The 17,311-nt window shown below is 46.8% G+C and overlaps 1 protein-coding gene and 1 long non-coding RNA gene across 2 annotated transcripts in view; one reads left to right on the forward strand and one right to left on the reverse strand.

Moving 5' to 3' along the window:
* MFAP5 (microfibril associated protein 5) overlaps positions 1–15,754 on the forward strand; it is a 43,676-nt gene extending 27,922 nt beyond the window's left edge. The window contains exons 4-10 of the mRNA XM_027818062.3: positions 1,547–1,588; positions 6,294–6,329; positions 6,514–6,552; positions 6,924–6,959; positions 7,743–7,830; positions 8,299–8,372; positions 12,585–15,754. Coding sequence (XP_027673863.1) covers positions 1,547–1,588; positions 6,294–6,329; positions 6,514–6,552; positions 6,924–6,959; positions 7,743–7,830; positions 8,299–8,372; positions 12,585–12,706 — 437 coding nt within the window. The 3' untranslated portion in view covers positions 12,707–15,754. The remainder of the gene's footprint in view (positions 1–1,546; positions 1,589–6,293; positions 6,330–6,513; positions 6,553–6,923; positions 6,960–7,742; positions 7,831–8,298; positions 8,373–12,584) is intronic.
* LOC122461856 lies at positions 11,598–12,589 on the reverse strand. Its single transcript, XR_006284074.1, has 2 exons — positions 12,312–12,589; positions 11,598–11,836 (listed from the first exon to the last, which is right to left on the reverse strand). It is a non-coding gene; the product is annotated as an uncharacterized LOC122461856 (long non-coding RNA).
* Positions 15,755–17,311: the final 1,557 nt, after the last annotated feature.

Here is a 17,311-nt window from a genome sequence, read left to right on the forward strand (position 1 = left end):
AGAAATCCCTCTCCCTCTTGGATTTTATAATGCTTAGATTTTATAATCAGACCAATTTTCTAGTTGTCCTTAGTCTTCTGGAGAGGAAAGGCTAGACAAGAAGTGAATTTCTAATGTAGAAAATAAGCAGACTTTATAAAATGTTCAGCATGTCAGACCTTCCTTCTGCATCACAAAGAGAGAAAAAAGGGCACAAGCCCATTTCCCCCCACTTTGCATGTTACCATTAAGAGATGGGCCAGAGTAGGAACAGCTTTGAGAAGCAGTGGGTTATTGTACCTGGGTGATGTGTGTAATACCTGGCACTTCCTGGATCAGTGGCCAGTGAAGGTGGCCAGCTTCACAGTCGTTGCTGGGGACTCCACTGGGACAGGACACAGAGGGTCCTGAGAAAACTCTTGAAATGCGGCAGAGTAGGATTATGCCCACGGGCCCAATTCTCCCTCTGCAGGATACAAGTAACTATTACTGAAGTAAGAGATAAATAGGGCTTTCAATCCCCAGTCCTGTAGTCCGTACTCACACAAAGCTCCCAGTGACTTCAGTGATAACTCTGATGGAATTAGGGTAGAAAGCTCAAGGGCATAGTGTATAGGGCACAGTTTGACAGTGCCAGTGGGGTATACTATACAGTGGGTCATTCCTACATCTGTCCTAGTTCTAATTTGTTCTGCACTACCCTGTATCACCAGCCTTTTCCTACCAATTCTCCCCTCCCCCCCCCCCAGTTATGCAGATGTTTTCCTCCTCCCTTGTTTAGCAGAAAACTTTTACCTGTTTCAAGCTGCCTAAAGAAGCAGCTCTCTTGCCATTGGCATTTTGAAAGTGAACGGTGTATCTCCGTTTCTATTCCTCCTCTGTTACACTGAGTGCACAGGTGGCATCCATTGCTCTCTGCCTATCCCTTTTTCTCACCTTATAATGTGCCTGGATGTAAATGATCTTCCAGCCTATTGTCAGGGAATGTGTGGTGCTCCATAACAGAGGGGAAAGATAGTCTGGTGGTTACAGCTGTTGACTGGGCACCAGGAGACCTGCCTTCTGTTCCTTACTGTGCCAATGATTGGCTCTGTGACCTCGGGTAAGTCACTTCCTCGCTCAGTGCCTCAGTTCCCTCTCCTATACAATAGGGAGCGTGATACTTAACCTACCTCAGAGGGGGATTGTGAAGCTTAATTTGCTAATGTTTGTAAAATGCAACAAGGTCTGCAAGAGGTGCTGCGGAAATGCAAAGTCTGGGAACAAATCTGTGGCCCCTTACAACTCCACAGCTGTTACTCTTGTGCCCACTCCAAAATGTATGGTAAAGCTCTTGCTCTGACACTTCTTAAACTAAAGGGCAATCTCCTTTATCTATTAGCAGTATAGATCCTAAGACTAGAGTTGAGCAGTTCTCATTCCATCCAGTGGAGGGCAGTGGTATCCTCTACATACATTAGCTAGTTCATGGCAGTATTATTATTAATTATAATTCTATCGACTCCAGTTTATGGAAATCCCCCTTCTGTCTTTTCCCCACTCTCCCCTCTCCTACCTTATTTTGCAGACTGGTTTCTACCCATGGTCAACTGTCAAGAAGTCCCAACAAGTAAGTCTTGCTGTCTGCTGTGTGTGTGTGTGTGTGTGTGTGCGCGCGCACATGCGCATGGCCTGAAAGAAAACCAAGGTACTGGTTAATCAGTAAGAAGTGCTAATCCCAATGCCCCAGTATGGTGCTGGGGGTATTAAGATTTTGGAGGTGTTCTCCTTTGTATGTAGCCTAAAATAGGCACACCAATCACTCAAGGCTGTTAAAAATCTGATGGTACTTTGTGCGGGGATAGGTGTGTTGGTCCTAACATCCTGGATAATCATATTCTATCTCACTGCTATTCAGTTCTTCACTTCCTGGCCTCAGCTGTTGTGTAGTGCAGTTATGCAATGTTAAACAGCTGTCATGTTCTACCCCAGACATGGTGGTTGTTATTAATCATTTGTGTTATGGTAGCACTCAAAGACCCCATTCGGGATCGATATCTCATTGCATAAGGTGTATTCCCACACACATAGTAAGAGACAGTCACTGTCCCAAAGAACTTTCAATATAATTTAAGCCAAGACAAGGGACAAGGATAACAGTGATAGTGGTTACAAATTAGCAGGTTTTGAATCACTAATAGGTATTAGGATGTGTGTAGATATATGTGTGTGTGTGTATACACACACAGAGATACAAATAAATTAATCTCAGGAATCCCCATGGGCTCTCTGCCCAGTCACTACTATTTAGCAATTTACTGTAAGCATCATGATAAAAGTGGATCTCGAGGAGGAATTTGAAGGAGAACAGGGTCATGGCTTTATGGAATAGCTAGGCAAGGGCATTCCCTGCGGAGGGAGTAGCCTGGAAGAAAGCTTAAAAATGTCTGTGGGAGAAGCACCTAAAATGGGTGGTTGAGGTTGGCATCACTGGCAAAGTAAGGTGAGGCAATGCAGTAAGAGACAAAGCCACATGAATAGGGGGAGGTAGAATTCTGAAGGACCTTTAAAGGTGAGGACGTGAACCTGATGTGATGGAAAAGGAGGAGCCTGTAGAGGGGTCTGAAGAGGGGACTGATGTAGTGAGAGTGACAAGCAAAGCTCTTTGCAGCTGGGGTGAATGGACTGGAGAGGGCTGGTATGGATATCAGGGATCCAGAGATTGCAGAAATCAAGATGGGAGAAGATGAGGCCCTGGATGGGAACTTTAGCTGTGTGGACAGAGGGAAAAGACTAGATCGTAAGATGTTATGGAGGAAGGAACGCCAGGATATGGACATGGCGTGGATGTGCAGGACAAGAGGCAGGGAAGAACCAGAGATATGGCTGTGTTTCAGTGCTGAGTAAATAAGCTCTGTATGTACCAATCTGCAAAGCACTTTAGAGTTCTTCAATAATTCATTATTTATTATGGTTCTGAGTGCATGTATTTCTTTGTGTGCACAGGGATTGTTTGTGAATTGATGCTTTATAGCAAAGGATTGTGAGACAAGGAGGATCCTGGGATCTGACAACTTAACACTGAGTCACTCTCTAGCAGTGGGAAGTTAGAGGAACCTTACTGCTATCTCAATGGTACCCAAGTGTGGAACACTTGGTATATAAGGAGAGCATGGTCTAGTGGTGAGAACAGTGGACTATATGTCAGGAGACCTGGATTCAATTCCTGGCTTTACCACTGACTCACTGTGTACTTTTGGGCAAGTCACATGATCTCTCTGTGCCTCAGTTTCCCCATCTGTAAAGTGGGATTATGATAGTTACCTACCTCCAAGGAGAGGTGAGAGGATAAATGAGTTAATGTTTGTACAGTGCTCTGAAAACATAAGGTGCCACATGACTATGCCCTCTCCTCTCCTCTCAGAGGCAGACTTTGCCTTAGCCGGCCATCCCTTAGTCACCTCACAGCTACACTCCTACAACACATTCTACTCTCAAAGGCTTCTTGGAAGCTGTGACTCTTGCAGAATGTGGCCACCAAACATCTGCGTAGGGCACAGGATTGGGAGCACATTACACCCACACTCCACTTGCCCAGCTTTACACCTCTCTGCAGTATGGGCTAGGTTCCACCCTGTTCACCCTGAATTCCCCAGCTGTCCATCCCAAAGGTGAGTGCTGCAGGAACCAGGGGCAGGGCAGCTTCTCAACCTCCGACATCTCTCTCTCCAGTTTGGCCACCCAAGATGGGCCAGAGCTGAGAAGTCGGGATCTGGATCCAGAGTTCAGTAGGGGTTTAGATCTGGGGTTTGTTGATGACCCATCTGTGCCTTTACAATGTCCTTTACAATACAACCCTGGAGTTCCCTGCCGTTGTTGGGGTTCTCTCTGCACTCCTCACAGGGAGGTTAATTTGGGGTGGAGGTGTCCTGGTCTATAGGAAATGGCTGTTTTATACTTGCACTAGCCTGTGTACACAGGGCACCTTTATAGTCTGGGAATGGGTGCATTTTAAGAAGCAGTGAAATGTGAAGCTCAGGCTCTGAGCTGAACCTCCTGGGGTGGTTGCAGGGAGGAAGAGACTTCCTGTGAAACAGCAGAGGATTTGGAGAGGTTCACTGACACATCTGGGCAGCACTGTGACTCAAATTACATGCATGTTTGCTGACAGCTAGTGGCCCTTTTAGAGTACTCCACAGGACAGATATGTGGAAAATGAGGAGGGCTAGTAATAAGCAGGCTGAAAGGGGGGTGAAGGGAAAAGAAGTAAACAGAGATGGACATATTATTAATTCTTATAGGAATATCCCCCTGATGTGGTCTCTAGCCAATCCCAGGCCAACGGAGGCAGAAAAATCAGTGCCCAGGATAGGGGATATATGGATGCCTCTCTCCCAAGATGAGTGGTCAGAGCAAGATTAGTAATAATTCAGTTTTTGCATGCAAAACAAACTGCTATGAGATCCAAGGCTTGCCAGTGAGAGTCCCTAGTCCCAAGGGGGTGGATAGAGATGGGGAGAGGCGCTGTGTGTATATTTACTGGATAAGCTCACGCTATTTTAGGGGCTCATCATGGCAGCTAGAATCATCTGGCCCACTATGGTTAACCAAGCCCAAGTGTAAACCTTCATAAGAGCCAGAGGAAAAGCCTTGAGAGCAGGCCCCAGGCTCTGGAATGCCTATTCAAGGAAGATCAGGAAGAGTCCCTCCCTGATCATCTTGGGGCCTCACTGAAGTACCCACCTCTCCCCCTGCAGCATTTCCCAAGGTACTGGAACAGAAGAAAAGCTACAGCACATTCATAGTGAAAAGCCCACAGCTGGAATAAATAATAATTATATAATAATATAATGAAGAGCAGGCTGGAGACTGATGGTCTCTTCTAGAAGGATCTCACTGTTTCTGATTATCCCCTCACACCCAGGGCTTAATTTGTACCAGGGCTGAACCCTGGTACCTCTAGGCATGGCAGTTCATAGCCTCAGCACCCCTGGGCTTGCCATGTCAGTTATGAAAATAAAAAAAATTGCTTGAGCCCCAGCGCCTCTTTCATTACAAATTAAGCACTGCTCACACCACCTAGATAGCATGGCAAAGAATGCTTTAGAAATGCTGGAGAAAGATTAGTGCCTTGCATGGTGTCAAGTATCAGGGGGCAGCCGTGTGAGTCTGTATCTACAAAAACAACAAGGAGTCTGATGGCACCTTAAAGACTAACAGATTTATTTGGGCATAAGCTTTCGGGGGTAAAAAACCCACTTCTTCAGATGCATGGAGTGCAAATTACAGATGCAGGCATTATTATACACTATACAATATACAATATATATATATCTTATACACTATATATATATATATATATATATATATAAAATCTGAAGAAGTGGGTTTTTTACCTGCAAAACCTTATGCCCAAATAAATCTGTTAGTCTTTAAGGTGCCATGGGACGCCTTGTTGTTTTTGTGGAGAAAGATTGAGAATCAGGCTCTGTCTACACTACAGGCCAGGAGTGTGATCACCAGCTTGTGTACACATACTCGCATGAGCTTGACGAGAGCTAGTGCTAGTGTAAATAGTAGCATAGCCGTGGTAGCATGGGCAGGGGCCGCACAGCTTGGCCATGCCAAGTACAAACCTACCCGAAACCCCTGGACACGTCCTCAGCAGGGCTGCTACCACCACTGCTGCTGCCTGTGCTACCGCAGCTACACTGCTATTTATACCGGCTCTAGCCCTCAGCGCGCTAGCTTGAGTATGTGCATGCCAGCTGGGAATCGTACCCCTAACTCGTAGTGTAGACGTAGCTGCAGAGAGAACATCGGATAGATAGAGGGTCTGTGTTGCATGTGAATTAGTGGTGATGCAGGTCAGAAGGGGAATGCAGGCTTCAGCTTTTTGCCATCAGTGAGTCAGGTTCAAATGGGACCTAAGGGCACAACTGGAAGGACTTTTACTGGGGCTAAACTTAGTCCTTTTTGGGGCTCATCATACAAAAATCAGCATACAGAGAGACTTAAGGGCTGGAATAGCAGGGGGGCTGCAGGGCAGGACTGAGGGGCATTGGTAGAGCTGTGTGGGGAGCCCAGCACTGGAATAGCAGGGGGGCTGCAGGGCAGGACTGAGGGGCATTGGTAGAGCTGTGTGGGGAGCCCAGCACTGGAATAGCAGGGGGGCTGCAGGACAAGACTGAGGGGCATTGGTAGAGCTGTGTGGGGAGCCCAGCATTGGAATAGCAGGGGGCTGCAGGGCAGGACTGAGGAGCATTGGCAAAGCTGGGGTGGGGGGACCAAAAACTCAAAGCAGGATCTTTCAGATCATTCTCTCTTTTTTCCAGTTGTGCCTGACATAGAACCTGTCACTGATGACTTTGGTAAGTTCATTCTTCCGACAATAGTGGGACCACTCGGGGCCTTCCTTTCCCTACTCCCAGCTGTGTCACCACTAGAGATCCCCTTCACCTCACATGCAGAGTCCAACTTTCTCCATTGCCCCTAACTCCAGCTGTAACTCTCCAGAAATTCCACTTCCTTTACACACTTGTTTTTTGTCAACAGGTCTGCCTGATACTGAAGGCATAGTAGCAGATGAACAAGGTGCGTACAACTGCTTTATTAATATAAATGATGTCTGTCTTTTGAAGGAGACATTAACCTGATCTCCCCTCTGGCCTGTCTCTGGGTCGGTACCTAAGGCTGACACCCCAAGGCAAGGTTTGATCAAGGGTGGAGAGGAAGTGCACTATTAGAAGGAATGTGAGCTCCCTTTTGCCCCACCTCTGGGGGTACCAGTTCCCATACCACAGGGCATTAGTGGGGCAAAGGATACTGCTTTGTTAAAGGAGCTGCTGTCCCTTGGGTAAGACATTCCCCGTGCTCCCTCCTTTACACTTAAGGGCCCCTGTTTTTCACTGTCTATTTTAGAAAATAGCAAATAATCCAAAATTCACAAATCCTTTGTTTTCTAGTTCCGGCTGCCAGTGTAAACACAACAGAGATACCAGGTATGTTTAGTTTTGAGATTCAAAGTAGGGGACATGGAGCTGTCACCTTTAGGGCATCATTTCCTATCCAGTGGGAACATAGAAATAGCCAGATTGGATCAGACCAGACCTGACCAGATTCATTTGGGCAGTACTAGGTGCTTCAGAGGGAGGTGCAAGTACTGGTCACTGTCAGAAGAGAGGATACTGGATTAGATGGACCATTGGTCTGACCCAGTATGGCTATTCTTATATTCAAGTAACCCCATACTGGACAGTTATGGAATAATCTGCCCACAGGGGAAGTTTCTTCCTGACCCCACAAGAAATGTGGCTGAGTTCTAATGTGCAGCATGAGGTTTTATATCCTTTATAAATCTGTATCTTAAATAATATGGCTGCAGATGATATTATTTGCATAAATGTCCATTCAGAATTATTCTAAACTCTGAGTAATATTGTGTTAGTAAGTTCCACAGGTTAATTGTATACTGTACTGAATGTTCTCTTGTTTTTGAATTATGAGCTAAGGGGAATAGAAATGCTTTATCCTCATCATCTAGACCATTTATTATTTAGTATGACACCTTTTTCTTGGCCTCTCTTCTCTAAACAGTCCCAGCACCTCAAGAATATCAGGAAATGGGGTATGGAGCCTTTAATCTCTTGAGCACTAGATCCAATCCAGCCCCAGTTTGGAGGCTTTTGTAAAATTAATTGAGGCTTGCCGTCCAGTGCCTAGTGAACTTGTGTCCACATCACAACCACCATTGTCATTCATTTTCACCTGTGTGTGTTTCCCAGAATGCCGTGAGGAGCAGTTCCCTTGCACACGCTTGTACTCCGTTCACAAACCTGTGAAACAGTGTATCAGTTACCTGTGTGTTACCAGGTAAGAAGCCTGCAATCCCCAGGAGAAAAACCAACTCACTATCACAAAGAGCACATCCAGCTCAGAAAGTGTGCTCTCTATGGAGACACAAGGGTTCTATCCCTAGTTCTAGTCCCTACAAGGGAAGGGAAGTGCGTGAAGTGAATCCTAAGAGTGTAATTGAGGTTCTTATCTAATGCAGTGTAATACTTAATATATTTGTAACTCTTTGAAGTTGTAAAATGTTCTGTGAGCTATTAATTATTATTTAATTTATGTATTGGGTGAAATCTTGAAGTCCCTACACAGGCAAAATGCCTTGTTGACATCAATAGGGGTTTTCCCTTAGTAGGGACTGACTGGAACTCAGGATTTGCCTCCTTGTTTGAAGGATTATTACCTATATCACTTTTTGTTCTCATGAATCTCAGTCTCTCTCTGTTTCTCTCCCATCCTTGACATGATTCTGGTGGCCACTCATCCCCTCAGTGTGCGTCGCATGTACATAATAAACAAGGAGGTGTGCTCTCGTGTGATCTGCAAGGAGGATGAATTCATGCAAGGTGAGTGACAGCTGGGCTGGGCGGAGGAGCAGCAGAGCAGAGCTCTGTGGGGAAGGGGAGCAGTCTTGTCCAGGTGTGCTTTCCTTTATAAGAAACTACAGTGCCTGTCAAGTGACATTTCTCTCTGGGGGAACTAGTGGTTGATGGGGCAGTGGCACAAGGTGGGCTGGCCTTTAAAGAGGTTGGGGCTCAACTTCCAACCCTCCTAGGCTCCCCTCACTCCCTTCTTAGTGACAGGGGTGGCTGTACCACCTTATAAGGTGATATCATGGGGGAACCCACACCCATCCCTACTACAGTGGCCCTGTAACCTACACTGTGCAGTCTACAAAATGGAACCTGATGCAACCTCTTCCCTTTTACCTCTCTATTTGGGGGAGATATTTCCCTGTATCCTCCAGGCTCTCCCACAACCATGGACACAGTCTTCCTTGTGAACATAGCCCATTTCCCCAAAGTCACAGCTCTTACCAGGGCAGACCTTCCTGATGTGTCCCACTTCTCCACACCAGAAACATTATTAGCAGACTCTTTCCTCTCCTTGTCCCTGCTTCCAGAATCTGCTTCATAGTAGCCAGCTTCCAAGATTCCTGCTGCCTGTCAAACTGCCCTGGGGTGTCTCTTCCCTGGGCCCTGACTACAGCTGGTCATCTTCCTTAGTTAATCAGACTTCACACTGAGAGTCTCACTAACCCTTCCCTTTTGAGAGTCTGGTTTATTAAAGTTCAAAACACCATAAGTTGTTCATCCAGGTTTCTTAGTCTTGTCACTGCTGAGGCTTTCCTCTAGCAGGTTCCTGTTCCCTGCAGGTCTCCCTCCCAGACCCACCAAGCAGATGTGTAGAGCTACTCAGCCTAGGCCTTCTCCATGGACCTTTTCTAGCTGTTCAGCTCTTTAATGGAGCAGTCACTCCCAGATTTGCTCTTCCTGGAGTCTCTTTTCTGACTGCACTCAGGCTGCCCTTGTATCCCCTAGCTGGCCTTGTTTTCACTCCCATGCTCCCCATTCTATGACCCTTGTATTCATTCCCTCCTCCTGCAGAGGTGGGCTAAGTCTGGCAGAGATGAGGCTGGTTCCCATCCCTGTGACAGGCCTAATTCTGCTGTTTACACACATGAGCTGCAATGTGTAAATGTATAAACTGCACTTCATGCATGCAGGGTGTAACTGATTATGCTAGCATTCACAGCCAATAATATGGTGTCTAAATTAGTGTTAAAGGGACAGGGGTAGCCCTGGTGTAAAAGGGTGCAACTCCACAAAAGACAGTGTCATTGCATCAAGTTACAGCAGGTCTGGATTTGATCCTCAGGGCTTGCCTACATGGCAAGTTACTGCATGGCAGTCCAGGGTGTGAATCTACAGTGCCCCAGCTAGCTGTGCAGTAATGGCCTGTGTGTACACTGCAGAAGCTCAGTTAAAGTCCCCGATTGTGGGTTAGCATATTACTAGAGTCACACCTTGGCTTGAGCAGCAATTTGACATACAGAGAAACCTGAAGTGTGAGTTATAACCAGAAAAGTTTCAGAGTAGCAGCCATGTTAGTTTGTATTCGTAAAAAGAAAAGGAGTACTTGTGGCACCTTAGAGACTAACAAATTTATTTGAGCGTAAGCTTTCGTGAGCTACAGCTCACTTCATCGGATGCATTCAGTGGAAAATACAGTGGGGAGATTTATATACATAGAGAACTATGAAACAATGGGTGTTACCATACACACTGAGACAGTTTCATGTTCTCTATGTACATAAATCTCCCCACTGTATTTTCCACTGAATGCATCTGATGAAGTGAGCTGTAGCTCACGAAAGCTTATACTCAAATAAATTTGTTAGTCTCTAAGGTGCCACAAGTACTCCTTTTCTTTTAACCAGAAAAGTGATTCTCCCATTCCCACTCTCTAGTCTCCCATCCAGTTGCCGATTTGACTAAAACCTGTATGCACACAGTGTTTGTACCAATTTAACCATGCCAGCTTAGAAGGGCCATCCCACCCTTCTAGTGTGGATGCAGTTATAGTGGTATACAAGTACTTATGCTAGTATAGCTTATTTTGGCAAATTTACAGGAATAAGCTATATATCTATAAACTATACTAAAGGTATATCTACACTGCCCATGTTACAGCACGGCTGCGGCAGCACCGTGACGTGGGCAGTGTAGACACGCTTTATCGCCAGGGGAGAGCTCTCCCGGTGATTTAAAAAACCCACCCTGAACGAGCGGTGGTAGCTTTATCGCTGGGAGCGCGGCTCCCGGCGATAAACCGCTATGTATACTGGTGCTTTTCAGCACTAAAACTTTTGTCGTTCATGGGTGTGTTTTTTCACACCCCTGAATGACTAGAGTTTTAACGCTGAAAGTGGCAGTGTAGACACAGCCTTATCTAAGCACCTTAGAGTTAGTGAGGCCCTGTGCACAGCTTCATTTTGGGGGGCCCACCCTCAGGACCCAGCCAAGAAAAAACATTCTCTCATCTCCCCCCCCCCCCCCAACACACACACAAATTTTCATTCTTTTTTCTTCATCCTCCTCCTATATTATAAGTAATGGGAAGTAAATGAAAATAAAGTGAGATACCTTGATTGGGGCAGAGGGGTGGGGTGCACTAGGGAGGGGGGGCGAGCTCTGGGCTGGGGCAGAAGTGTGGGAGGAAGTTTGGGTGCGGGCTCCAGGCTGGGGTGGGGGAGGCAGCGCAGCTCCCAAAGCGACCGGCACATACACCCCTCTGGCAGTGGCTCCTAGGCCGGGGGGTGGTGGGAAGAGGGGGTCTCTGCGCACCACTGTCCACACGCGTAGCCCCCGCAGCTCCCATTGGCTGCAGTTCCCAGGCAATGGGAGCTCTGGAGTTGATGCTCGGGGTGGGGGCAGCGCGCAGAGACACTCCTTCCCCCCTGGGGCTGCAGGGACGTGCCGGCCCCTTCTGAGAGCGAAGCTGCTGGGGGGAGGCAGAGCAGGCAGGGAGCCGCCTTAGCCCTGCTGCTGGCACATCTCTGTGTGCCCTTTGAGGGGACGGGGCAGCGAGTCTCCATGGGCTGCCTGTAGCAGGGGTGTGGCACACAGAGCCGCTTCCCCTCCCGTGCCAGGGGCGCGTGGAGACGTGCCAGGAGCCGGCTGCTTCTGGGAGTATCATGTTGTCCATACCATGGGGTAGCACTTATTTAAATATGTCTGTTTCTAAATGGGTATAGTAAAAGCAGTAAAAGAAGTGCCTGTAGACCAGTATCAACAGTCATGTTTTTATTGCTGTTAGTCCTGGAGAGCCCATAAAGCTATGGGAGAGCTAGCAAGGATTTATTCTGCCTTGTGCATTATCAGTAGAATCATTAGCTGGCTTCCCATTAAGGAAACTTTATTGCTGGTTGTGATGCAAGAAGCAGAGAGAGCTTACCTGGATTTTCAGGTCCCAGTTTTGAGAATGAGACAGCAGCTTTTAGAAAACTCCTCTTGATTTGTAAACCAAGCTGAAATCAACACAAAAGGAAGAAGCTGGAATTTGAAGATTTGCAGAGTCACTTCCCTGATAGAAATTGCAACTTTAATCCCAAGTTAATATGAACTTCTAGAGATGGGCCAGAGCAGAGAGTTCTGATCTGGGGACAGGGGAGACAAGCCAAACCAAACCCTTGGATCTGAACAATTAGAAAGATAGGAAGCAGCTCAGCTGCAAAATCCACATGTGGATCCAGATCTGAAGTGCCACAAAGCTCTGTATTAACACTGAGAAACACTGGGAATGGATCAAATCAGTAGCAAAATAAATAGTTTAAGCGGGCTCTAGCAATGGGTTTTAAAGATCTTGGTTTCACCTGGAATTTACATGGTGTTCCCTAATCAATAGATTAGACTCTGCAAATCCTAGGCAAGTCTTTACTGAAAGGCAACCAGGGGAAATCTGGTGCAACTCCTCTGAGCTTAAAAGAGTGGCTTCTGACTTACACTCATGTAAATGAGAGCAGAATCTAGCCCTGTCTTTATCCAGGCAAAACTCCCAGAGACTTCAGTGTGAATGGTGCCTGCATAAGGCCAGAATGAATTCTGAGTAAAGGCTTCAGGATTCGCTTCTCTGTCCCATTTAAATCAGTGTCCATCACAAGTTTATATGGACAACATGAAGATTGTATTGCTAATTGTTCATGTGATGAACTGAGCTTGAATGAAGCCCTAATCCTCAGTCTTGTGTCTCTCTGCAACTCTCTTCTTTGTCTCCAGATGAGATCTGCCGTCAGCTGGCTGGCCTCCCACCGCGACGCATCCGCCGCTCCGGTCAGCCCCGAGGCCCTCCCTGCCGATTGGGCCAGAACAAGGAGCTGAATAAGCCTGATGCTCTGTGAACTACAAACAGTAGGAGAGAGAGGGGGAAAGGGAAGAAGAGAATCATTGTCAACCCGCCATCTACAACCCCAAACAAGTCCTACTAGCCCTCCTGCAACACAAGCTCACTCCCTCCACCCCACCCTTCAGGTGCTGCAGTGCATCGGGTCCTCTCTCTGCTAGTAGCTGCTGTCTCTTCTAAAGGGTGCTCATGTTTTTTATCCCAAACTTGATCTCGCAGGCCGTGATCAGCCTATTTCCCAGAGGTTTTTATAACTGCACTGCTCCTTCTCTTGCTTTTCTCCCCCCGCCCCCCAAGAGAGAGAGATGAAGGTGGGGACAGAATGTAGGTCTCCTACAATGTGCAAGCCCTTTGGGAGTCCCAGGCCTGGTCACCACAGCGCTCCTTGGATGGAGCGAACCTGAGTGTCCTGGCCTCCTGTGTGACTACACAACTCACTAAATCCTAGGATGCTGGGCCCAGCCCCTGTAGCTCTTCCAGCCCCCAATGGTCAAGGATCCTCAGGACCAGCACTCTGGTAACATTTCAAGAAAGGTCAAGAGTAGGAATCAAATCTGGGGTTCTTGCATGGCATCAGAGTGAAAGTCCTTAGAACATCCCAGCCCAGTCTCAGGGGACTGAGACAGCAGTTTACAACCTGGCAGCCTAGTGTTTAGTCCCCAGGAAACTCCATGCCCCATCTCTACACTGCTCTCAGTGCCAGAGAAATGACAAGTCTGGGACTGAGAATTAAACCTTGACAACCCCGAGCTACAATCCAAGACAAGTCTCACAGGCCCTGTGGGCAGTAATTCATTTATAACCACCTCTGGGAAGCTTTGAATCCCTTTGTTACAAGCTATCTGCCTCTGTCATAGGAACAGTAGCCAATGAAGAATCTTTGCTTAGCAGAGCAATCTATTTTTCACAATACAAACATAACATTTATTGAGGAAGCGTACCCATCTGCCTCCTAGGCCACCCTCTCCGCTCCTCCCAGCTCTATTCCACGCCCAGGGGACCCACAGCAAAGGTATCACTGCAAACAATCCAAGAAAATGCCAGTTAGAGGCAGTCTGTTTGGCAAGTTGAGCTCCTGTGCCAGGGAAGGGCAAAGGTGAAGAATTGGCACATCATGGAGGTGGGCTAGGATCTTGGTACCTCCTAGTGTGAGGGACATGGAACATTTGGGTCTTTCAGGTAAAGAGCAGGTTTGTCCTGGATAATTTGGGGAAGTCTTGGCTCAACCCAGGTTTATACACACAAAATACAATGTCACACCTGCCTGAAAAGTCTCTGTGGAATTCCTCTCCCGCCCCAGCACCAGGAGCTCTTGCAGGAGGCAGGAAATGCGTGTTGGGTTAGCACAGGGAAAAAGAGAGGGAATAAACTATTGGGCACTGGCAGGGTGCCTGGGATTTTCTGCTGCTTCTGTGACTGGGCCCTATTGCACACTGCAAGGGGATGAGAGCCCCATGGCCAGAGGAGTGGGCACACATGCAGAGATAAGCCAGCTGTGTGGAAAGGATTTCATTCCCCTAGCACTGGGCTGTTCCATTGTGGTCTGGGGCAGAGTGGAGGAGGTTTGTGAAATATACAGTAGTGTGGTCACTTAACTAGCACCCCATCCTAGCCAGGAGCTGCTTTGAAGGCACCCTGCCCCTTATCTCTTACAGGTCCCTTAAGCCCCCCTGTCTCTGTTGTGGCTAACCTCACTCCTTTCTCAGTCTGGCTTAATGTCAAACAAAGCTCACAGACCTCAGAGTCCGTAATCACAAAATAACCCAAACAGTCCCTAATACATCCCCCTCTAAAGTCAAAATCACCCACACTGGCTAGCACTGAGCCCTCTGGTACAGCCCCCTCACTAACAGTCTCAACCTGAGCCCTACAGCAGCCTGCTGCCTTTTATATTAGCATACCTGATTCCCCTCAGGTGAGGCTCATCTCATCATCAGGATTGTTTTAGGCCCAGGCTCTCCAGCTTCCAGGCAAGCCACCCCTGAAGGGTCTTAATCACTGTAGCAGTGCAACTTAACTATGGCAACAAGGTCAGCTGGGGCCACTCAGTTAGGTAGTTTATCTCACTACAGCTAGGGGCAGGGAGGAGAGTAGGCGGAGCTCAGTCTCTAACAAAGGTATTGTTCCCAACTATAAGGGAAGGCCAGTTTGTTTGGTTCCCCACCTCCTGATATATTGGGCATAATTCCACTCGGTAGGAGCAGCATTCTGCTGTATATGGCCTAGGTGACACAATAAAGGGGAGAGATGGCTAGATACAGGAAGAGTTCTGCGATATAAGGGTGAAGTTGCCCTACACAAAAGCCTCTTCATAGCAGACAAATGTCTACTTTGTACAGAGCGAAGCTGTGTTACATCCTACTTAGAGGAAGATACCCCAAGATAGGGGCAGATTTTTCCTATGCAGGGGCAGGGCTCTGCTCTACAGGGGCTGAATTTTTCTCTACAGAGCCACTATACGGGGGAATGAGTTCCAAGGCAAACAGGGAGTTTACCCATCCCTGGGAACTATAGGGGCATAGTTCTCTTTCATAGAAGGCAGAGGTCCTCTGTATAAATAGAGACTCACAACATAGGGGGCAGAGCTTTGCCCTATGTAGAGGATGAGTTCATACAGAGAGCAGATGCCTGCTACATTGGGAAGAGATGACTTAAAGCTAGGATCCTGCTCCCATTGACTTCTATGGTGCAGGATCAGGGCCTTAAAGAGACTCCTGCCAATTGGAGGAGGGTGGGTGGAGATAAAAATGTTAGAAGGAGCGCTTGGGAATGGAATTAGACCAAGTCTCCTCTCTGAATATAGAGTTGAATGTAAACATATATAGATATATAAATATATTACATAGTTACTGTACAGTATATCTAAGTCTCATGTTCACACAGTTTGGGGGAATGCATTAGAAACCTTTGCTATTGCTTAAATCTCACACTGCATGCAGGGATTGTAAGTGGAATTCCCCTGGGAGAACACTGTCGAAACATTATAGTCCATGTAATGCACATCAAAACATTAAAAGAAAACTTTATTTCTGATTAGTCTTGGCAACTCATGTGTTCTGGCTTATTTGTCTCTGCTTTTCCTTTTGTTTCATCCTGACCTGCAGCCAGTTCTGAGCCTTCAACACAACTCTGCCTATATACCTCAACGTTTCCCTGCCCTGCAGCACCTCTTGTTATTCCACTCCTGAGATCCCCGCTCAGGTCTGCTGATGTCCCTCAGTACTGATGTGCCGCACTCCCAGTCCTGGACTTCCTTCGCTGCTCTGCAATTGCAACTCATTCCTGATGAGCGGGGCCCTGTGGCATTTCAGTATTTTATCTAGGGATTCCTATAATTTCTTTAGGGCATTTGTTTTCCCAGCTGATTAAACCAGTTTATCCGGAGTTTTAGTTGTGGCCACTGAGGACTAGAATAACTCATGTGCCATCTAAGATTTCACTCTGAGAAAATAATTCCTTAGTAAGAAAACACCCTGCTTTGGTGATGGGAATGTACCACTGTCCAGTTGAAGAAGGGATGGGGATGGAATATATTTTTTCACAACCCAAGCAGAACCTACTGAACCATTTAAACTCAGAAATATGGGTAACTCAGATACATTGCATCACCTAAGAATCACATTTTTATACAAGTAAACATCTCTCCAGTGCATTCCAGATGAGGTTTAAGAAGATTTCTCTCTTCTCCCTAAAATGTCTGATAGTCCCATAAACTCATCTGGGACTGACTACACCAGCCATAGAAATGTATTCTCAGGACCTGGGAGATTTCAAGCTCATGTGTTTGTTTAGACAGAGCTTCTAGAAACACAGGAAATGCCTATGGCCCAACTAGTCCAGCATCCTGTCTCCAATCCTGTGACCAATGATGCATGCTACAGAGTATTGTGTAAGATACCCACAATGCACCTCATAGCACAAAACCTTCTTCTTCGAGTTATTGCTCATGTCAATTCCAATTAGGTGTGTGACTCGACAGATACTGCTCGGGGAAGAATCTTCCAGCTGCCGTGCACACGGCATGCGCACACTGAATTGGAATGGACATGAGCAACACATCTCGAAGAACAACAGTTATGAGAAGGTCAATAACGAATATTTCCCCTTCAGCAGAAATTTCTTCCTGACTCCAGCTGATTAGTTCATACCTTGAAGCATGAGGATTGATAGCCCTGGTGATATTTACCTTCACTCGTATGACCACAGCTGCTAGTGTAAACAGGATCCTCTGACTTCATTATCATTTATTACCTGTTCCATTCACTACTCTATAGACTATCTCCTCTCCTTTATAATCTACATAGTTGTCCTTAATCTCGCTTGTATAGAAGCTCCTTTGCTATGCCAGCTGCCTGTGGGTATGTCTATACTTCAAGATAGAGGTATAAATTCCAGCTCAAGAAGACATACCCATTCTAGCTCTGATTGAACTAGTACGCTAAAAATAAAGTGTAGCTTTGGTGGCGTAAGGGGCTAGCTGCCCCTCATATGTACCCATCCAAGATGCTAGGTCTGGAGTTGGGGTGGCTAGCCTCTCCCACCACTGCAACAACACTCTATTCTTAGCACACTACCTTGATCAGAGCTAGCACGGGTTTGTCTC

The sequence above is a fragment of the Chelonia mydas genome, chromosome 1 (genome assembly GCF_015237465.2).
Source record: "Chelonia mydas isolate rCheMyd1 chromosome 1, rCheMyd1.pri.v2, whole genome shotgun sequence".
NCBI classification, from domain to species: domain Eukaryota; kingdom Metazoa; phylum Chordata; order Testudines; family Cheloniidae; genus Chelonia; species Chelonia mydas.